General features: G+C 39.6%; 1 protein-coding gene across 2 annotated transcripts in view; it reads right to left on the reverse strand.

Annotated features, from left to right (window-relative positions):
* DNAI3 (dynein axonemal intermediate chain 3) overlaps window positions 1-23,347 on the reverse strand; it is a 73,930-nt gene that overhangs the window by 39,300 nt on the left and 11,283 nt on the right. For both annotated transcript variants that reach the window (XM_007978107.3, XM_073007154.1), the window contains 7 exons: window positions 14,156-14,337; window positions 13,157-13,261; window positions 10,974-11,123; window positions 9,632-9,831; window positions 5,225-5,341; window positions 1,822-2,012; window positions 918-1,042 (listed from right to left, as the gene is read on the reverse strand). In XM_007978107.3, the coding sequence (XP_007976298.1) occupies window positions 918-1,042; window positions 1,822-2,012; window positions 5,225-5,341; window positions 9,632-9,831; window positions 10,974-11,123; window positions 13,157-13,261; window positions 14,156-14,337 (1,070 nt within the window). The remainder of the gene's footprint in view (window positions 1-917; window positions 1,043-1,821; window positions 2,013-5,224; window positions 5,342-9,631; window positions 9,832-10,973; window positions 11,124-13,156; window positions 13,262-14,155; window positions 14,338-23,347) is intronic.

Here is a 23,347-nt window from a genome sequence, read left to right on the forward strand (position 1 = left end):
TGGCACTGTTTTTGTGGCTGATAAGAAAGGGCTAGAGATCTTTTATTTTGATCTCTGGGTCTATAATAATTAAAGTATTTAGAATCTATTACAGTAAAGCTACCTTAATTCAAATGAATTGGGAAAAACGAAGAAGGGGAGGCCAGGGTTTATTAGGGAAAGTCTTGATTATGCAATACTTTTTAGAAACAAAATATTACTATATTTAAAACATTGAAATAACTTAATCTAACACCTATATACCACCCACCCACTAAGCAGATGTCTTATTGAGCAGACCACGAAAACTAGAACCCTGTGTAGCAAACCCAGCCTTCAGCCTCATTTTATTTGAATTGCTATGTGTTTTGGTTGGTTTGAGTGGGGTTTCTGTGTGTTTTGGTTTGGTTTTAGTTGAGATATTTAAAATTGGGCGATTTCATACAAAATTCCAAATTTCTCAATTCTCTTAACAATGGGACCACCTGGCAACAAGAGGGCAGCCAGCCTAGAGACAGGTAATGCACTCTTCAAGGCCGCAGTCCATACCACTCCCCAGTGCTCTCCCACACACTCACTTTTATTTATTATCCAGTGATCCTTGGAATTGAGGAAACTCATGTGAAACTAAAATCTATTTGCATTTGACCAACTGGTATTTAAGTAAAGTCCATAAAAGAGTTTGTTTTAAAAATAGTTTAAACATTCTTCTTACAACCTTTGAAAAAAATAGCATGTTGATTTGTTCAATAAACAAATTGTAAACTTTAGTTTTGCTCAAACTGAATGATGACAAGTTCTGCACTGAAGAAAGCCTAACTTTATAAATGTTTATAACATTACATGATTATAAAGTACTTTGCAATAAAAACTGCTAAAGGTATACATGAAAGTAGTATTTGAAAATTTAGGCTATATGGGCAACTCTTCCTAATTACCTGAGGATGTATAGGATCAGAGAAGCTCCAGAAAAGAATCAGTGATGGCTGCAGCAATAATTTACCAGAAAAGTGAACTCTGTCTTCAAAAGAAAGTCGCACGGCCACTGACACAGCTATTAACCCTGATTGAAACACAGGTAGAAATTAAAGATGGCAACAACTATATATAGAAAGATGTCTCTAGCTTTTGCTTTTCTACACAGCCACTCTTCATTTTCACTTTGTCCATAGGAGACCAAGAGTTTTCTTAGAGCTCTGTTGGCTAATGTGGTTGCCACTAGTAACATGTCACTTATTTAGCACTTGAAATTTGGCTGGTCCAAACTGACATGTACTGTTAGTATAAAATATACAGGGGACTCAGAAGATTTTGGAAGAAAAGAAAATCTTGTTTTGTTTCTTTTTTGTGAGGAAAAGGCCAGTGGAGGGTGAAAGGAGGAAGAAAGAGGACAAATACCTCTCTTTCCATGTTTCCACCTTTGCACAACCCTACCTACCTCCCTTGGCTGCTGAGCTCTTTAAAGGAGGCACATTTCCTCTCTTGTCTAGTAATCAGAAAGGCAGTGTTAGGAGGAAGAAATTTAGCTTTGGGAGAGCAACAGGCCCAAGCCAAACCCAGACTCTGCATATGCCACCTGGGTGACCTGGGCAAGTCACTTCCCTGGGTTGAGCTTGGGTCCTTGTGTTGTGAAACAGAGATGATGACAGCTGTGCGTCCTACAGGGTTGTTGGGAGGACACCTGACAGTGAAAGTGTGGAAAGCACATGGCAGGTACCTAGTGAGCACAGAGCAAATGGAAGGTGTCTTATTGACATTGAGCTAGTTTGCAATTTTACATATGAAAGCAACAGACAATTTCAGTGTTATCACAAAAGGGAATCCCCATCATTTCCATCTCACCATAGATAGTTGGATGCCATGAGACACAGGTAATCATTTTCTCCGTTGGGCTATGAAGGTCGGTAAAGGACTGGTACTCTTTCAGGTGGGTATCAGTCTTGTCCCCAAAGGTGCCTTCTTCTTCTGCGAGGTGTTTCCAGTCATCAATAAATGTGTTCGTGATTTCATTTTGCTGCAGGGCTATTTCAACACTAATTTGTAAAAATAAAAAGCAATTAAGATATTGGATTTTAGTATCCAATAATGTGACTATCTTAGCAACTCCTCCTCCTTCATTTATACTGAACAAAAAATAATAATTCTCAAGTATATTTGGTAATAATGATTAACCTCATGTGAAATAAATGACTTAAGAGAAAAAAATCATGGTGGCATGTTACTCAGAACTTTGAGCAACTTCATGATCTGCCTCAGTTTCCAAGCCAAGGCTGTACTCTCTCCAGGTCAATGCCTGAGCATGCAGCTGCAGGGATGGCTGGGCCTGGCCAGTCCTCCTTGTGCAGCACTCCCACAGCAGGCGTCTTTGCTCTGGAGCTCCTGCTGGGTAGGCTGAGAATTTGTCTGATGCGCTACCTTCCTGGTCCTGTCTCCCACTCCTTTATTTTTCACAGTGTAATCCTCAGTAAACTTCTGCCTCTAACTTGATGTCATTTGCTTCCTGGAAAGCCCCAACTGTCACAAATGGCAATTTTCTTAGGCACATTCTGTACTAAATGATCACTTATCCTAAACAGGATAGCCCCAATACATACGTAATTCAAAACAACAAATAAGAGATTCCGAACAAGGGAAGAATTGGAGTTTAGAAGTGTGTGCGTGTGTGTCTGTGTGTGGGTGTGTTTGTAGTTTTAGTTGTCACAATGCCTGGGAGGTGCTACTGTGTTTAATTCCATTACCAAACCTCCTGCAATGCATGAGACAGTCCCCAAAATGAAAAATTATCCTGCTAAAAATACTAATATTGTTCCTTTAAGATACCATCTGAGTGCTAGGATCATTTGCTAATAGTTAAGGACCTTGGTTTGACAGGCTCCTGCCTTAAAATAGTTCCTGTGATAATGATTGTCCTCTTTATGCTTAGGTCTGAAAGCTCCGCATTCTCCCAAAGTCACTAAGAGCCTCCCACAATTAGAATGCCACCCAAGGTTTTGCCCTAATGATCAAAACTGTAAACTTCTTGGTTTTATATAGGTGTGGTAAGCTGAAAAAGTGATTCTCAATTATGAATTTCTTAAAATAAGAAAAAAACCCTTTAGATAGTTCAATATGAACGTAAAAATAGATACTCCTAAAATATAAAAAGGGCACCATTTGATACCCCTGTCATTGATCATTACACTGATCATTGCCTAATTGAGTCCCCTCTTGGTTAAATTCTTCTTGTACTTCATCTTTCAAAATAGACCCCTTTCCTAAGACCTGGCCACTTAAAGTGTGGTCCAGTGACCACCAACATGACTTGGGGCTGTTAGAAATGCAGAGTCACACGCTCCACCCCAGACTTACTGAGTCAGAGCCTGCATTTTAACAAGAGTCCTCAGGTGATTCATAAGCACATTGAACACTGAATAACCCTGTGTAGAGGACTATTGAGACTTAAACAGTTTCCAGTAGAAGCATTAGTAAGCATTTTCCAAATCATATTTCTTTCTGGTTAAGCCTAAATGAGAAAGGAATTCTCACGAGAAAAGTTAAAGACGTGGCTTTCGCTCTGGTTTCCTGATTCTACCTCCTCAGCCAGAATGGGGAAGTAATTCAAACAGAAGAAGTGAAAACACATCTTTCTTCTGGTTTCCGGTTTCTTGCTTTCCTGGAACCATGTGTCTCCTGAGAGTAACACATTGGAGGCTGGCAAAACTGTTGTCTAGGAATTTTAACCCCGAAAGGAAGGTTTCTTAGTTGTTTTGTGAATCCCCCTGAAGTTCCTCTCTCTCATCTCATGTCATTGCCTTCTTTTCAAATAATGCTTCCCTTAAGTTTGTTTTAGATAAAATTCTATGAGAAATACATTTCCCATTTCTAAAAGGGCTTTCTTCCAGAAAAAAATCAGGCTTACCTTAATTAAAAACTACTGAAAAAACCTTAAGCAGTTTTAAAGCTGGAAGTTACACTTGCAGTAATATAAACATGGGTTTCTTATTTACTCTTGGCCAGTGCTATTATAATTCCTGTGCCAATTTTCCTCTTTCTTCCTTTTCTTCTGGCTTCTCCTTCCCACATCTCAGGGAGGGAATCATAAAGCTATCCACTATTCTTTTCTTTATAAGCATGGCAATTCAGAGGGAAGAATAAAAGTCCAGGTCTAAAGATAATATACAGTGTGGATTTATTTTGAACATTTTTTATTACCTCAATATCTAGTTTTCTCTGGATATTGATTATATGTAAACAAACTTCTCATTTTTATTATTCTTACAGGAAAAATTGTAATGACTACTAAATTTTGATAAGGGGAGGGGGACACTCAGGTTTTCTTGTTTCTACCTCATTGCCCATATAGGAAAAATTATAGCATCCTTCCTGTGAATGAGTGGCAAATAATGTTCTCTCTGTCTCATTAACTGAATTTTTGAGCCAGAGTCTCCCTAGGCATAGGTAACAACTTTGAAAGTTGTTGGAATTTTCAGGATATTTAATATAGTCTGAAAGAACCAATGACATTTCTTAAAAATAAAAAAGCTTAACTTGGGCTATATATGAACTTGACTACCAAGTTTTTAATTTTGGAAAGAAATAGAAACCAGCCTATCGAATATAACTGACAGACTTGTCCTCCATTGGATCCACTTCTCTAAACTCTAGTATCAGCTTGAGGAGAACTTGTCAAGTTGTTTCTCTGGTTTAGAAGTCCCAGAATTCTACCCAGGGTCCTAACAGCTTAGGGGGCATTTTGAAGATGCTTCTCTTTCAAAGCCAGTAAGAGTGCAGGAACACAGGAATTGGTGATAAGAGGGAAATGTCCAAAAAGACATTTGAATTAAATTCAGGTTCTCATCTACAAAGATATTTTTGCAAATACTCATCATCATCATAACGTCCACAGCATTCTCCTCATCCTACAAAAAGTTAATGAAGAAGAGGAGTTAGGAGTGGAGAAAAAGACTTACGTAAAAGTAACCGTGGTAAATACAAGTAATTGTTAATTTGCAATTAGGAAAACATCCTCACACACTCAACTCTTCACACTGTTTGATGTGGCCTTAGCTTGAGAGGGCTAAGATGTTGCATAGCAATAGAAAGGAAAGAAATACTGAGAATCTGTAGAATGTGTCATACCTGACAACTGTCTTCATACTTTTTATCTAGATACCATATCTGGGATTGTTTATTTAGACCTGTTATTCTACGTAAACATATACATTTTATCTTTTATTTTTAAAATTTATAATATGCAATTTTTTACCTTATGGATGCATTGTTAAGAAAATCAACCAAAGGCTTTGATTGTTTGAGTGTCTCTTTTTCCTCTTCTGAGAATTCTCTTGGATAATATTGCGTAGTAGCATTTTTAGGATATGTCCTAATATAGTAAAAGAAATTCAATACCAAAGATTAGGTCAAAGAAGAGCAAACATGGGCCACAACAGGTCAAAAGTGTGTCTCTGTGACAATGATGTTAGGATATTATTTTATTTTATATTTAAATTATATACATTGAATTTTCCTTATCCTAGACAACTGATATTGACCACTATTCAAAGTCTACATGAATTTTTCTCCAACATAATCAAAAAGATCTTATTTTTATAAAATTTTTGTTTAGAAATCATTTCAAACTTACAGAAAAGTTGTAAGAAGGGTACAAGGAATTCCCATACACCCTTCACCCAGATTCATCAATTATTAATGTTTTGCTATCTTTATCGTTTTCTCTATCTCTTCATTAAGTCAGTGTCCACCTCACCCCTTCGTGGAACATTTGGCAATGTCAAGAAACACTTTTGGTTGTCACAACCTAGACATGTTACTGGTGTCTAGTGTGTAGAGCCCAGGAATGCTGTTAAACACCCTACAAAGCACAAGACAGCCTTCCCTCAAAGAGAATTATCCAGCCCCAAATGTCAATTGTGTTGAGGTTGAGAAACTGCTCTAAACACACAAAACCAGGAATAAGATACATTTCAGTAGTGGTGGTGGCCGGAAGGCTTGCTCCATCTAGTATGCTCTTAGTGGCCTCTGTATGTGAACACGTCATATGGCATTGTATCTCTGGGCTTTATTGTCAGTCTCAAGTACTAGACTGGGTGAGCCCTTGATCTCGGCATGTGGAGCTTGGAAAAGTCACATGGCACAATCATTAAGAGTGTGGACTCTGGTGATTGGCTGCCTGGCTTTGAAGCCCAGTTCTATCATTTACTAGCTATGTGACCCCTGAGCTAATTATCTAACCTTCTTTACCTGTTTTCTCATCTATAAATGAAATTCTTAAAGTAGCTAGTTCATAGTGTCATTGTAAGGATTGAATGTGTTGATACATGCAAAACTTTAAAAACAGTGCCTACCACATTTTAAGTGCTCAACAGAATACTATGTAGTATTTGTGTTTGTTGAACAAATGTCAGTACAATGCAGAATGTCTCTGTGAGAGGTAATATATTAAATGGAGAGTAATTAGACAAAGCAGTAAAGGGAGTTTTGAGTATGTTTACTAGAATAATTCATTTTTTTTCCTTGTTTAGGTCAGTATCCATAGCAGAAGGAAGAGTGGTAGAAAGAAATAATATTAGTATTGGAACCAGAGAGACCTGGGTTCAAATCTCAGCTTCACCTTTTAATTTCTACTCTCTAGAGAAAAAAAAAAAAAAAAAGCTGGGTGCGGTGGCTCACGCCTGTAATCCCAGCACTTTGGGAGGCCAAGATGGGCGGATCATAAGGTCAGGAGATCGAGACCATCCTGGCTAACATGGTGAAACCCCGTCCCTAATAAAAGATACAAAAAATTAGCCAGGTGTGGTGGTGGGCACCTGTAGTCTCAGTTACTTGGGAGGTTGAGGCAGGAGAATGGCACGAACCTGGGAGGCGGAGCTTGCAGTGAGCCAAGATTGTGCTACTGCACTCCAACCTGGGCAACAGAGTGAGACTCTGTCTCAAAAAAAAAAAAAAAAAGATATGTTTTTTGGTGGTTTTATCAAAGTAGCAACATGCCTAAGAGTCACTCTTACTTTCAAAATATGATTTGTTTTGTTGTTTTTCAGCAAAACTATTCATTATTGCTTCAGGTTTAAATTATGCCCAAAACATTGGGCTTTCATTTTTAACCTCTTTTTGCTTCAGTTTCTCTATTTGTAAAATGGGGATAGTGCCTACCTCAGAGAGCAGTTGTGAGGATTGAGTTGATGTGTGTAAAGCACTTAGAAGAATGCCTGGTATGTGGTGGGAACACTAGGCATTTGCTTTCACTGTCATTATTCTTCGAACTTCATCTTTGATTTTTCTTGACTCCCTCCAATATAATCACATATCCTAGCTTCTCCACCTCATACCAGCTACCCTTCCTAATTTCCTGCTTGAAGTACCAGCCTTCTCCCAGTCATCTAGGTTTAAACCATTTGAGTTCCTTTTAATTCTTTGAAAAAACTTTTTTTTCATTTTGTGGGTCAAGACCTCCCTTATTTCTCATCTGTTTACTCCTTCTACGTAGGAACACTGCCACTATTATTATTATCCATCTGTATTCTGAGTCTACCTACTGAGTGTACCCTGGCTGACTCATTCTTGGGACTTGTCTGTACCCTAGTAGGAACATAAAATAAATCTCTGACTGGCTCGACTTAGAAATTTGTCTCAAAATTCAAGTTCCTTTGGTACTAATATATCACCTCTCTCCTTCCTCTCTTGCACTCACTTCTTGATATTTATGGATGTCTGATGTCCTCCTTCCCTGCCAGGACTTGACTACCAATTCTTGCCTTTCTCTTTACCTCCTCTTGTTTTGGCCTGTCTGTTCATCTTCTTCTCTTGTTTCTGACTCATTTCTTGGCCCAACATTTGGAGTCCGTATATATGTGCCCTGACTTTAACATTGCATTTTCATGGTTTTTAACCTGTTAGTTCACATAGATCTGAAAAGTATCTTCTGTATTGTATTCCATGTTGCTGAACCCTGCTTCTCCTGGTCATGACCTGTCTCATTGTATATTTCATAGCTCTTCACTTAACAGTGAATTCAAGTCTGTCATCATTCTGTACATTCTTCCTTAGCTATATCCTTTTCTTCCTGTTTTCCCTCCTCCATTCCTTTTTCCCCACCATTTAATAAATATATGCCAGGAACTGTCCTAGGAGCTGGGAACATAGCAGTAAATAAAATATACAAAGTTTTTTGTCTCACAGAGCTTAAATTCCAAGGGCAGAGTGAGGAGAAGAGAGACAATAAAAAACACAAATCAAGCGATTATAGCACAATGGAGAAAAATAGAGTCTTGCTCTGTTGCCAGGCTAGAGTGTAGTGGCACGATCTCGGCTTACTGCAACCTCTGCCTCATGGGTTCAAGCAATTCTCCTGCCTCAGCCTCCCAAGTAGCTGGGATTACAGGCACATGCCACCACGCCCGGCTAATTTTTGTATTTTTAGTAGAGACGGGGTTTCACCATGTTGGTCAGGATGGTCTCGATCTCTTGACCACATGATCCGCCCACCTCAGCCTCCCAAAGTGTTGGGATTACAGGCGTGAGCCACGGCGCCCGGCTGAGTTGTTGCTTTTATATAGGAGTGTCAGGGAATGCCTCATTTGAGCAGAGATCTGAATGAAGGAGGGAATAAACACAAGGGAACAGCATTCTATGTAAAGGACTTGTAAGCGTAAACACATCAGGTATGAGTATGCATGGTAAATCAAGGAATGAAGAAGCCAGTATGGCTGGATGGATGAGCAGGGAGAACTGTGGGAAATTAGGGCAGAGGGGTAAAGGGATCTAGATCATATGAAGCCTCGTAGGTTCCTTTGGGATGACAGGCCATTGAAGGTTTTGATCAATGACATGATCTGACTTGCATTTTAATAGGATTACCAGGGCTTCTCTATGGAGAACAGAATGCAGGAGAGAAAGGATGGATAGAGGAAGTCCACTTAGAAGGAATTACAGTAATCCAAGCAGGAGATGATGATGAATGGTTTAAGGTAATAGCAGTAGGTAAATTTTGAAGATAGACCCAACAAAATCCAAGGCTTTTGGTCTGAGTAATTAGAAGAATATCATTACCATTTACAGAGAGGAGGAAGATTCAGCATGGGCAAAGGCAGGAAGAGGTGGAACTGCAGGTATTCTGGGAACTGAAAACACTCGTAGGGCTGGCACACAGACAGCTTGTTTAGGAACAAGGGATGATGGGGCTGGAGGGGCAGACAGTGCCTCGTCATGGAGGAAGGAGAACCTCATGTGCCATCCTAAGGGCTCTGGATGGATGTATTTTTTAAGTGATGGAAGCCAGAGAAGAAACCTAGACAATGAAGTAACACCATCTGATTTGATGTTTAAGAATGATGACTTAGGTAGAACAGAGCAATGATGGGCAATTGTAATATGCCAGATGACAGATGACCAGCACTGTCATGATTAACAGCATCACTCATTTTCCTACTCCAGTCTTTACAATCTTCTATACTTGTGTCTCATTTTCCTGTTACGATTTTTAAAGGCATTATTGAATATAATTAGATCTTCCAGAATTGAATTACTCTGTGGAGATCTATGTGTCATCATCATTAATCATTTCTATTTATTATAAAGAGCTCTCAAAATAATAATGGAAGTTATCAGATTTTACTGTAACTGGCTATAAAATTACATACACCCATCACATACTTACCATTTTGTCTGAGTGCTTATGTCCTTTATTTGGGGGATTACTTGCATGCCAACATCTTTTTCAAGTTGTTTAAGGGTAAAATTTTTATCTGGGTAGGCTGTACATTCAATATAGGCATCTTTTACACTGGAAGCATTCTGGTCACTAAACTTAATTGGTGCACCAAATTCACTTCGTTTTCGAGAAATCATATATGTAATCTGTAACACATGTAAACAGTAAAGGTAACACAATGAAGTCCCTGAAGAAAAACTGACGTGTAGGCAATGTTGGTACTCTGCCCAGATCCGCTCAGAGCCCTTTGTGCACTTTCTGTGAGCGCCTCCAGCTCTGTGTGCTTCCCATTCGCACAAGCAGCACCTGCTCCTCCTCTTTGGAGGGCTGCTGTAGGGCTATTAGGACCACTTTGCCAGCAGGTGCAAAGAACAGGAAGTAACTAGTAGTTTCATCTTGACTAATGGTAGACTGGCAGGAGGGATACATAAACCCCTCTCCTTGGCTTCTGTTTGGAACAACTCTGAGGTATAATTTACACTCCAGAGTTCTTCTCCGGGTTTGGCTGAAGCGTTCCCTCTGCAGACTTTTGCCTGAGAGTGCAGCCTGGCAGGGTTTCCTCCATATCCCTGTTCAGCTGCTTGTTGTGTTCTCTTCTGGGACACTTTCCTAATAAACCACTCACACACAATTCCCCCTCACAGGAGTTCCTTTGAGAGGGAATGCCACTATATTGGCTTCCTACAGCTGCCATAACCAACTACTACAAATGGGGTGGCCTGAAACAACAGAAACTTATTCTCTTACAGTTGTGGAGGCTAGAAGTTTGAAATTGAAGTGTTTGAGGGTTGTTTCTTTCTGAAGGCTCTGAGGGAGAATCTGTTCCCTGTTTCTCTCCTGGCTTCTGGTGACAGCCAGCAATCCTTGTGTTCCTTGGTTTGTGTATCCATCTTTCGAGCCTCTGCCTGCCTCTTTACATGCCATTCTCCCTCTTTGTCATTCCCATGGCCATCTTATCACAAGGACACCAGTCGTATTGGATTGGGGCCTACCCTACTCTAGTATGACCTCATCTTAAATAGTTATACCTGCAATGACCTTATTTCCAGATAGAATCACATTCTGAGGTGCTGGAGGTTAGAAGTTCAATATACCATTTTTTGGAGACAAAATTCAACCCATAACACCCACTTAAGACAATGACCATTCTTCTATAAAAGCAAACCAAAACAGCACACCAAAAACCATGCCTCCACAGCAAACACAGTAAACCTTATGAATTCCTCAGGAATAAGGGTTGTTCAGCTACAGGGAGGTAATGATTACAGATCATATTTAACCCTCTAACCTGCTTTGTAGATTCCGTAACTGATTCTTCCTCAATTTCTTTTTCACTGCCCAAAGAAACCCATGGTTTAGAGACAGGCGGTTTATAAATATACACATCTTCAGGAATATATTCTTTATATTCCTCTTGTTCTTCTGATACTTCTGGGGGCTAAAGTAAAATAATTAGCATTCTACAATATATGCCCAAGTTTAGGTTATTGCTATATGTACATATTTTGCAACAAACTTTACTTTTATATAAATTCATTAAGCACTTTCTTACTTTTTTTGTCAATTCATACTTTTGAATTACAAAAAGGAAACAAAGCAAAAGAAAGGAAAAAGAAAAAAGAAAGAGATCTCAAGAATATAGAAAGAAGAAAAAGACGGTAGACAAGAAGATATATATACATATATATACACATCTCTATATATAGATGTGTATATATATACATACACACACACTGCTGCTATATTTGTAATAGTAAAAAAGAAAATCAACCAAATGAATATCAATAGAGGAATGGATTGATGACACTGTGGTAAAACCATAAAATAAAATTCCATAGAGCAGTTATAATGAACAAATTTTATCTACATATATATGGTATCTAAATGTACTGATACTTATAGATCCTAGAATTTTATAATTTGGTGAAAAATGAAGTTGCAGACTGAGTATAAAAATGACACAATTTTTATGTGAATGTTAATAAGACTATAAAATCCATTATTTGTGGAACATAAATATATGGTAAAAGTATAAAACCACAGACAAGAACAGTATGTAACAATTTAGAATAATGGTTCCTCATAGGGAGGAGTGAAGAAAACGGAATTAGGGAGGATACGAGAGGGAGTGGAATATTGTCTGTAATTTTTATTTATTTTGTTAAAAAGTTTCAAAGTAAATATAAAAATTAATATTTTAAAATTCTGGATAATGAAGTGTAGATATTTGTTATACTACTCTCTAGTTTTTTCTATACATTTAAAATATTTCATAACAATAAGAAATTAAAAACAGAACAGCCATCATAAAAATAAAATTGAAAATGTTAAGGCTAAATGAAAGATGATTTTTAATTGTAAACTGTTAGCTTTTATTTATTTTTTTCTTTTTGAGACAGGGTCTCGCTCTGTCACCCAGGCTGGAGTGCAGAGGCATGATCATGGCTCGCTGCAACCTTCACCTTTCCGGCCCAAGTGATCCACCCATCTCAGCTTCCCAAGTAGCTCAGACTACAGGCACAAGCTACCATGCCTGGCTAATATTTTTATATTTTGTGGTGGCAGGATCTTGCTATGTTGCTCAGGCTCGTCTGGAACTCCAGGCCTCAAGTGATCCCACCTCAGCCTCCCAGAGTGCTGGGATTACAGGCATGAGCCACTGTGCCCAGCCTAGATATTTTTTAATTATATGGTTTCCCTTTATTCTTATTGCTTATTGGACAGCCACACAAACCTCTCTGTTATCCTCAAACAATTTAACCAAACCTCCCAAATTGCTTCCTTCAATTTGACCAAACAGGGATGGAAGATCAGAAAGAGAGTCTCATACATCTGTTACCTTTCTTGCACACCTTGAACAAATGGCTTTACCTATATGAATCCTCATGAAAGCCCAGGAAATGTGCAATAATGGTGTCACCGTTTTACAGATGAGAGGCTCAGTAACTTACTCAAAGTTGTGGAGATGGCAAGAAGAGAACTAGGAAAGCGGTACTCCAGATTCACTGTTTCCTCTCACGAGGTCAACAAAGGGCAAATCTGTTACCCTGAGATACTTGATTTAGTTCATCCCCCATTTACTACTTACTTATTCTAGGTGCCAGAACCTGATCTGGGTCCCAAAGAAACCAAACTAAACAAGAATAATAATCACTATGTTTAGGGATCCTTCAGATGTACCACTTCCGCTTCCTTCTGCTAATCAACAAATTGCCCAGCCTGGGCAATATAGTGAGACCTCATCTCTACAAAAAATAAACAAAATTGGCTGGACGTGGTGGTGCACGCCTGTAGTCCCAGCTACTTGGGGGGCTGAGGTGGGAGGATCGCTTGGGCCTGGGAGGTTCCCATTGCAGTGACCATGATTGTGTCACTGCACTCCAGCCTGGGTGACAGAGCAAGAGCCTGTCTCAAAAACAAACACAACCACAACAAAAACAAACAAATTACAAGGCCTTGGGGTTTGCTCACATTTAAATAGTTTTCTTTGCCCTCTTCAGTTCCAATAAGATAAAAGTTAAGTCCATATTTGAAGTCTTTGTCATAAACAAGCAGAAGCTCATTTCCAGGATATTCCTACAAAAACATAATTGAGAGAGGAAGTTAATGTTCAGTGGTCACTCTGTTTATTTTGACACTAACACAAAATTCGTATTTCTCTTATCAACCAATTATAGAAGATAACCACTGTGCTAATCTATGGCTGATAACATCAAATTGCAAAATTATTTTATTAACTTTAAAAAGCTCTTAAAAATATAATGCATCCAGGGAAATTTACATGCACTTTTACTTCTAACAGGAAAAAAAAAAAAAAAGAAGTTTTTGTTTGGTATTGTGCTCTGTAGCATGCTTAGAGATAAATCAGAACCAAAATTATGAATTAAACGATTAAAGCAGAAAATAAGGATAGATTCATATTCTAGTTAAAACTGGGCAAAGGCGGAGCACGGTGGCTCATGCCTGCAATCCCAGCATTTTGGAAGGCCAAGGCGGGCAGATCACTTGAGCTCAGGAGTTCAACACCAGCCTGGGCAACGAGGCAAAACCCTGTCTCGACAAAAACAACAATTAGTTGGGCATGGTGGCCTGTGCCTGTGGTCCCAGTTACTCAGGAGGCTGAGATGTGAGGATTGCTTGAGCCTGGGAGGCAGAGGTTGCAGTGAACCATGATTGTGTCTTTAGCCTGGGAGACAGGGGTGAAACCCTGTCTCAAAAACCAAAACAAAACAAAACAAAAACTGGGCAAGGATGACTTTTTCTGGGTGTGGGATTAGATAACAAGTCATTGATGGAATTTTGCTTTTCACAGAGGATCATCAAACAGGATTCCCAAGCAGGGGTGGGCAAGGTAGCACTTGCCTAAAGCAACGGGGCCAGATTTGAACCAACAACCTCTCCAACTTTTGTTATTATGTACCAGGAACTTCTTGAGGTAGGACTGAAAATAAAGAGGGATATTGTGCTTACCTGGACAATTTTTTTGACTGGGTGGAAATCAGATACTGCAGCTCTGTTGCGCAGGTCCTCAAAAATATCCTCTTTGCTGATAAGCTTATAAGGTTGTTCATCTGTGATATCTTCATCTATTCGGCAGTTAAATATTTCCTGCGTCTTGGTGGTTAATACTAAAGGATAAATTTCTGGATGACCTAGGAAAGACAAAGTGGAATTTGAACATTAAATATGACCACTTAAAATATTAGCATTAGAAAACATGCAATTGCTTGGTTTTAATAATGATCTTGGTTAAAATTTTAAGACTTTAAAATTATTATTCTTGTATTTAAAGTAAATATATCCATTATTTTTTAAATGCCAAAAACATTTTTTAAAAAAGAAGAAAATAACAATGGCCCATAATACTACCTCTCAAGAAGAAAAACCTCTATTAATATTTTGCTTAGTTTGGCTGGATATGAAATTCTGGGTTGAAAATTCTTTTCTAATTGGCTAGCCATAAGTGGAAAGCCGAAACTGGATCCTTTCCTTACTCCTTATACGAAAATTAATTCAAGATGGATTAGACACTTAAATGTTAGACCTAAAACCATAAAAACCCTAGAAGAAAACCTAGGTAATACCATTCAGGACATAGGCATGGGCAAGGACTTCATGTCTAAAACACCAAAAGCAACGGCAACAAAAGCCAAAATTAACAAATGGGATCTAATTAAACTAAAGAGCTTCTGCACAGCAAAAGAAACTACCATCAGAGTGAACAGGCAACCTACAGAATGGGAGAAAATTTTTGCAGTCTACTCATCTGACAAAGGGCTAATATCCAGAACCTACAAAGAACTCAAACAAATTCATGAGAAAAAAACAACCTCATCAAAAAGTGGGCAAAGGATATGAACAGACATTTCTCAAAAGAAGACATGCATACAGCCAACAGACACATGAAAAAATGCTCATCATCACTCACCATCAGAGAAATGCAAATCAAACCACAATGAGATACCATCTCACACCAGTTAGAATGGCAATCATTAAAAAGTCAGGAAACAACAGGTGCTGGAGAGGATGTGGAGAAATAGGAACACTTTTACACGGTTGGTGGGATTGTAAACTGGTTCAACCGTTGTGGAAAACAGTACAGCGATTCCTCAAGGATCTAGAACTAGAAACACTATATGACCCAGCCATCCCATTACTGGGTATATACCCAAAGGATTATAAATCATGCTGTTATAAAGACACATGCACACATATGTTTATTGCGGTACTATTCACAATAGCAAAGACTTGGAATCAACCCAAATGTCCATCAGTGACAGACTGGATTAAGAAAATGTGGCACATCTACACCATGGAATACTATGCAGCCATAAAAAAGGATGAGTTCATGCCCTTTGTAGGGACAGGGATGCAGCTGGAAACCATCATTCTCAGCAAACTATCACAAGAACAGAAAACCAAACACCGCCTGTTCTCACTCATAGGTGGGAATTGAACAATGAGATCACTTGGACTCTGGAAGGGGAACATCACACACTGGGGCCTATTATGGGGTGGGGGGAGGGATGGCATTGGGAGTTATACCTGATGTAAATGACGAGTTGATGGGTGCTGACGAGTTGATGGGTGCAGCACACCAACATGGCACAAGTATACCTATGTAACAAACCTGCACGTTGTGCACATGTACCCTAGAACTTAAAGTATAATAAAAAATATATATATATATTTTGCTTTATTTTCTTCTAGTCACTCCATATATCCCTCATATGAACTTCTAAATACTGCTTTTAGTATTTACCATTATGTCACAAGTATTTTACAATGACATTAAGTAATCTATCTAAAACATTATTTTAGATGAATTGAATTCTATAGCATAATTTTAAACCATTCTCGTGTTAGTAAGCATTCTAATTTCTTTTCTTGCTTGTTTCCAATTATTGTAAATAATTCTAGAAACAAATATCTAGTTTATAAATTTTTATTGCATTTCAAATTATTTTCTTGGGATAGATTTAAAAAGTGAAATTATTGGTTGGAAGGTATGACCACTTGTTTAGGCTTTCAGCCTGTATTGCTTTCCTAAAACACCCCAACCTCACCCTCTCCCCTGCTGCTCTCTCTTACCGGGTGACTGGCTTTCTATTTCACAGAGAAAACAGGGTCTGAATAGCACTGAATCCTGCCGGGTCCTGTAGCCCTGCCCACGTGCTAATTAAAATGGGTACCACCTTTCTGCCCTTACACACTCAGAGGACCTGCCCTCCTCAGCCGCCAGGGCCCCATAATCTATTCCTTTCCTTTCAGCTTTTCTTACTTCCATGCCACTTTCCCTCAGCATGCAGATTTGCTCAATGGTCTCTCATTTTGAAGAAACCTTCCCTTAGGGCTGATCAAGGCAGGCGGATCATGAGGTCAGGAGATCGAGACCATCCTGGCTAACACAGTGAAATCCCAGCTCTATTAAAAATACAAAAAATTAGCCAGGCATGGTGGCATGTGCCTGTAGTCCAGCTACTCGGGAGGCTGAGGCAGGAGAATGGTGTGAACCTGGGAGGCGGAGGTTGCATTGGGCCGAGATCACACCACTGCACTCCAGCCTGGGGGATAGAGCGAGACTCTGTCAAAAAGAAAAGAGAAGAGAAGAGAAGAGAAAAGAAACCTCCCCTTGAGCCTTGAGCCTATATAGGGATCTCTGTTCTTTAGGGCTTCTCTTTTTCACAGTCAAACTTACTGTTACTCAATTCCTCACATTTTTCAAATAGTGACTTCTCAGTTGTATTAATAAACCCTTGGACACAGGAAAGTGGGCAGGGAATCCCTTTCCTCCCATCTGGCTGCCAGTCCCAGTATTGCTCTCAGAAGACGAGAGAGGAGAGGTTCAAGAGGCTTCCATCCCTGGTCTTCCCATGCTTTCTTCGCACCCCAGGCCAGTCCTCAGCAGCAGCATGCCCCAGTAGGGTGGACACTAGAGGACAAAGGAGCATTTTGCCTGCTGCCCTTCCCTTTCTCAAGTCTTCTTCCTGTTTTCTTATCTTTCATATCGCTATCATCAGCCACACAGTCTCAGCTCTGCATCTGCCCCCAGGACTCTCTCCCCAGCTCCCAGGATCCACTCCCATCTCCTCCAGCACCCACGCCCCTGGATGTCAGGCCATCCTCCCTCCAACTACTCAACAGATGTTCCAGCAAGGGGAAAAGTGTATGTGGCCTCTCATGTTGGAATTTTGAGCTTATTTTCAAATAGAAATATTTTCCCCCTCCCCAGGGGCTCTATGGTACAATAATTCAGGTAATTTGGAGGTTTTAAATAACTGTATGCATAATACTGATTATATGTAAAAGTATATTTCTTTCTTTTTTTTTTTTTTATTGTACTTTAAGTTCTAGGGTACATGTGCATAACGTGCAGGTTTGTTACATATGTACACTTGTGCCATGTTGCTGTGCTGCACCCATCAACTCGTCAGCACCCATCAACTCGTCATTTACATCAGGTATAACTGCAGTCAGTTCACCTGACATTGGGAATTCAAGTTGTTCATGAATGAAGGACAAATTATACACTTTTATCTCCCTAAAAAGACTAACCTGGCACCTATGAGATGCTCAGTAAGTGACTGTTGACTTGATCCAAATCAAGTGCTCCTCTGCAAACAGACGGCATTTGTGTGTCGAATGTATAACAAAAGTTCTATAGTTCTGCCTGAGAAAACCACAAGGTGGGACTGTGAGACTCACACTGTGCTAGTGTAGAAAAGAAGGCAGCTGTCCCTCATAAACAGAGGCATTCAAGAAGACCAGGAAGCTTTCTACCATCCACGACACTGGAAAGACAGCACCAAAGATTGTTTTCTGTGTTATCTGCCCCTACTAAACACACACTTCAAATTCTCCTGGCTTGATATATTTCACACACACAAAAAACGATCCTTTCACACTAATTGAACTTTTTCAAGGCAACTCTACTATAGGATCTAACATTCCTTTATCTAGAAGTCAGTAAAACTAGTGGACTGTTTCTGGTTCAAGTTGGCAATCGGTGATAACTGCAGATAACTGGCAGCCAACAGATCACACAAAACTTCTATAGTCCAATACCATCACGCCCCATCACCATGAGAACCAAACCAGGGCAAGGCCTGATGCTTTTGACCACCCCACAGGGTTACCAGCCAAATACTATAAAACAACTGCTATTGGGTAGGCTTTGAGGCACACACTGAGGACAGTGCCATAGGCTACAGCAATGAGGCTACTGTGATCAGCAAGGAGATGGGCTCACTGGAGCCTTGAGAAGAGTGGGAAGCTGGTTGCTCCAAGGAGTGTGAGACAAGTGTTGGTGCAGAGAAGGCCCCTTCAGGGCCTTCTGAAGCTGACTGAGGCCAGGAGTGCCAATCACAAGGACAATGTCTGCAAGGGCACTTCTATGGTGCACCTACTGCTGCCAGGCACAGTTTTAAGCACTCTATGTGTATTATTAACTCATTTAGTCTTCACAACAACATTCAGAGGTGGTTACTATAATTGTCTCCATTTTTTTAGCCGAGAAAACTGAGGGCCACAGAGTTCAATAACATGGCCGAGGTCAGCCTCTGGGAGTTGAAAGTGGTGGTACTGGGATCAAAACCAAGGTCCCTGAACTCTACTATGTTATGCTTTCTCTCTAATGAGTGGACACAAAAGAGCCATGGAGAGGGTCCTGCTTCTCCACACATAGACACGGAGGGAACAGATATGACGTTCCATAGGATCCAGTGAATGGCAGTTATTCACCTAGCAGGAACCAAAGGCAGACTCAAGCTCTACACAATTCATGCCTCAGAATCTTATTGTGTGCACACAATAGAAGACTATGCAATATAAATCATAGGTTACACATATATTGTCCTACATAATGAGTGTTATTTAAAATAACCCTTATACATTTCAACTGTACATTCTTTTTTTTAAACATCTTGGTTGCTGTCTAGTTTTTTTAAAAACAGCTTTGCTGAATTATAATTGACAAATGATAAACTGCATACAATATGTACAATTTGATAAATATCTGCACATACCCCATGAAGCCATTACCACAATCAAGATAAAGAACGTACCCATACAACCCAAATGTTTCCTCCTGCCCCTGCCTTCCAATACACCTCCTTCATCCCCAAGTAACCCTAAGTAACCACTAAGCTGTTTTCTTGTCACTATAGATTAGTTTGCTTTTTTCTGGAATATTTATAAATGTACTCTTTTTGTTTATCTTCTTTCACTTAGCATAATTATTTTTGAGATTCATTCGTATTGTTGAATGTAGCAATGGTTCATTCCATTGCTGGCAAGTATTCCATAAAAGAACAAAATCTTTAAGATTTTAAAAAAGAAAATCTTAAGAAAGCTTTAAGATTTCTTGGGATTTTGGCTGTGGGTGTCATATCTGGGAAATCTTTGCCAACTCCAAGGTCACAAAGATTTTCTCCTATGTTTTCTTCTAGAAGTTTTAGAATATTTGGTTTTACTTTTAGGTCTATGATTCATTTTGAGTTAATTTTTGTATATGGTGTGATGCATGGATTGAGTTCACTTTCTTACTTATAGCTATCTAACTGTTCTAGCATCATTTGTTGGAAAGACTATCCCTTCTCCACTGAATTACCTTTGCATCTTTGATGAAAATCAACTGACCATGAACATGTGATCTATTTTTGGACTCTATTCTCATGGATTAATCTATTTATCTGTCTTTATAGTATCTTTTTATAGTAAAAAGAGTTAACATGAACTTACTTTGTGACAGCCCTATGTAAGGAAATGTGCATGTACTAGTAATTTAATTTCCACATCAATCTTATGAGGTAGATAGTCCATCTTGCTTTTCAGATGAAGAAGCAGAGGCTCAGGGAGGTGAAGTCATCTGTGGCCATACAGTCACTAAATGACTTTAAGTCATAAGTTTATAACTTAAACCAGGTCTGTCTAATTTCAAAGCCTGTGCTATTAACCACTTGTGGTAAACAGAATAATGTCCCCCTAATATGTTCATGTCTGATTCCTGAAACTTGTTAATATGGTTTTACGTGTCCCCACCCAAATCTCATCTTGAATAATTCCCATGTGCAGTGGGAGGGGCCCAGTGGGAGGTAATTGAATCATGGGGGCAGGTCTTTCCTGGGCTGTTCTCATGATAGTGAATAAGTCTCACGAGACCTGATGGTTTTATAAAGGGAAGTTTTCCTATACATACTCTCTTGCCTGCTGCCATGTAAGATGTGACTTTGCTCCTCATTCACCTTCCGCAATGATTGTGAAGCCTCCCCAGCCATGTAGAACTGTGAGTCAATTAAACCTCTTTTTTCAAATAAATGACCCAGTCTCAGATATGTCTTTATTAGAAGCATGAGAACAGACTAATACACTTCTGTATTGTTACCTTACATAAGAAAAGGGACTTGTAGATATAATTATGTTAAGGACCTTTACTTTGTGTTGTTTTTGTTTTTATGTTCTTTTTATTTATTTATTTATTTTTCATTTTTTTAAACATTTATCCCAGATGTTGAAGGTTAAGGATTTTGAGGTGGGGAGATGATTGGGCCTTTGAGATTGGCCCAGTGTAATCCCAGGGGGCCTTATAAGAGGGTGACAGGAGGATCAAAGTCAAGGAAGGAGATGTGACAAGGGAAACAGATGTCATAGAGAATGATTCAAAGATGCTATGCTGCTGGCTTTGAAGAGGAAGGAAGGGGCCAGGAGTCAATAAATACAGTGGCCTCTAGAAGCTGAAAAAGGCAAGGAAACATATTCACCCCTCAGGGCCTCCAGAGATAATCAGCCCTGCTGACACCTTGACATTAGCCCAGTGAAAGTAATTTCGGACTCTTGATTTCCAGAACTGTTAAATAATAAATTTATATTGTTTAAGCCACTAAGTTTGTGGCAATTTGTTACAGCAGCAATAGGCAACTCGTATACCACTAAGTCGTATTATAATTTGGACACATTATTTAATATTTGGGAGTCACAGAGCACCTTCATGTCTGTAATGGCCACGATAATGCCTACTTTATAGAGCTAAGGCAATGAGAAGAGTGGGCCTGGCACAAAGTCATTGCTCCACAAATATTAGCTATGTGTAAAAATTATATTTATTCTCCGGAAACCTCTGGGCATTGCCCTGTTAGGCCCTTAAGACTGACAGTTTTTTAATTAGCCTATTGATACCTTGGTTCCTTCTTAGAAAAAGAGATCTCAGTTTCCTGGAGCATGACAGTCATCAGCCCTGAGTAACAGTTGGCAAGGTCAGGGCCCCACCGTAAGGAAGTCAGAGGGGTCCTGATGCTACCTGAGGGGAGTCTGGGAGTAGAGACAGGCTTGAGGAGAAGGGGATGCTAACTCAAAACCTACACTTGTCTCACCATAAAGGTCTGAGGTTAGTTTTTTCTTTCCCTTAAGCAAACATATTCCTATTTTTCAGTTCATTTACTTTCAATGAATACATCTCAAACCGTGCCCCTTTATCAGGTTCACAGATTTTCTTACCAGTCAATACATTTAGTCAAGAAATATTTACTGAGCACCCACTATGTGAAAAGCACGGTGCTACTGCCAGGGTATCCAATCTAGACAGAGAGACAGATATTAAATAATAAAGTACACTCATAGATACAAATCGTGGGCTGGACATGGTAGCTCACACCTGTAATCCCAGCACTTTGGGAGGCCAAGGCAAGAGGATCCCTTGAGCCCAGGAGTTCAAGACAGTCTGGGCAACATAATGAGAACCCATCTCTATGAAAAAAGAAGAAAAAAAATAAAAACCAAAAACAAATAAATAAAAATTGTGATAAGTGCTATTTGGGAGAAAACAGAATGAGAGATGGAACTAAGAAGGGTAGCTGTGGTGGTCTATTTAGACAGGAACAAGAGACAATACAACTCATTCACTCATTCATTTATTCAGCAATGAGTTATAGTGCTGTTTGCCATGATTTGGCCATGAGTTCAGTGTTAGGGATCAACAGTATACATTAAATAAGGAGTATTTAAACAGAAATGCACATCAAACAAGGTTATGTATTGACTAGTTAATGAAAATGTGGCCAGAGGCTCACAGGAATCTAACCCTGTGTTTCCCCTAGGAGTAATAGTTCAGTATTGGCTAATTCAGTATTCAAAGGGACTGTATAGATTCCATGAATGAAAATTGACTGTACTTTAACTTCAGAATTTTAAGTACTATGAAAGCAATTAAACAAGGTAATAGGTGACCCAGAGGTCAAGGAACATCTCTTCAGGAAGTGAGATAGTGGTCTAGATCTCAACGATAAGAAAGAGAAAGTTGCATAAAGGGAGGATCTAGCTAGGCATCAGGGGCAGCAAAAGCCTTGAGGCTGGAATAAATTTGGAACATTCTGTGCTAAGCAAGGCTGATGGGCTGTAGGTTGGCAAAGAGGAGGAGGAAACAAGGTCAGGACCACCTGAGCACAGGAGTCAGGACCACTGTAAGGTGTGCCCAATGGCAAAGAAAGACCATGGGGGAGTTTAAGCAAGAAACACGAGTTTAAGCATGGTCAGGCTGCTGTGTGCCCAGTGGACTGAAGGAGACTGAGTGGAAGCAGTGATATCAATTAGAAACCTCGGGAACTAACCGATGTGAGGAGTGCGGAGGTTTGGACTAAGGTTGCAGATGGGAAGATAATGCGAAGCAGATGGGTTTGAGATATATTTTAAAAGAGGTGGAATTCACAGAAGTTGGGGTGGTTTGGAAGGGGTAGGGAGGTGTGGAGGGAGAGAGAGAAAGAAATTAAAGACGACTCCCATGTTTCACTAACTCAATAAATACTTATCGGGCAGCATATTCTGCCACAGGCACTGTGCTCGGTGCTGATAACAGAGCCACTGACATTAGCTGACATTCTCCCACTTTTTCCCTGCCTCCACACTCCACACCTCTGCCCCTCTCTACTGCCCTGACCCAGCTCATCACCATCTTTTCCCTGGATTGTTGGAAAAACTTCCTAACTAGTCTCTCTGCTTCAGTCCTTTCTCCTACAGTTTGCTTCACAGTAGCCAGGACGACCTGACCCTTTAAAAACATGTCAGATGGAGTCACTCTTTGATTAAATACTACCAATATTTCCTCATCCCATATGATTAAAAGACAAAATCTTTACAGTGGCCTACAGAGCTTTTAAGTCTTCCTCCTTGCCC

The sequence above is a fragment of the Chlorocebus sabaeus genome, chromosome 20, assembly GCF_047675955.1.
Source record: "Chlorocebus sabaeus isolate Y175 chromosome 20, mChlSab1.0.hap1, whole genome shotgun sequence".
In the NCBI taxonomy this organism is placed as follows: domain Eukaryota; kingdom Metazoa; phylum Chordata; class Mammalia; order Primates; family Cercopithecidae; genus Chlorocebus; species Chlorocebus sabaeus.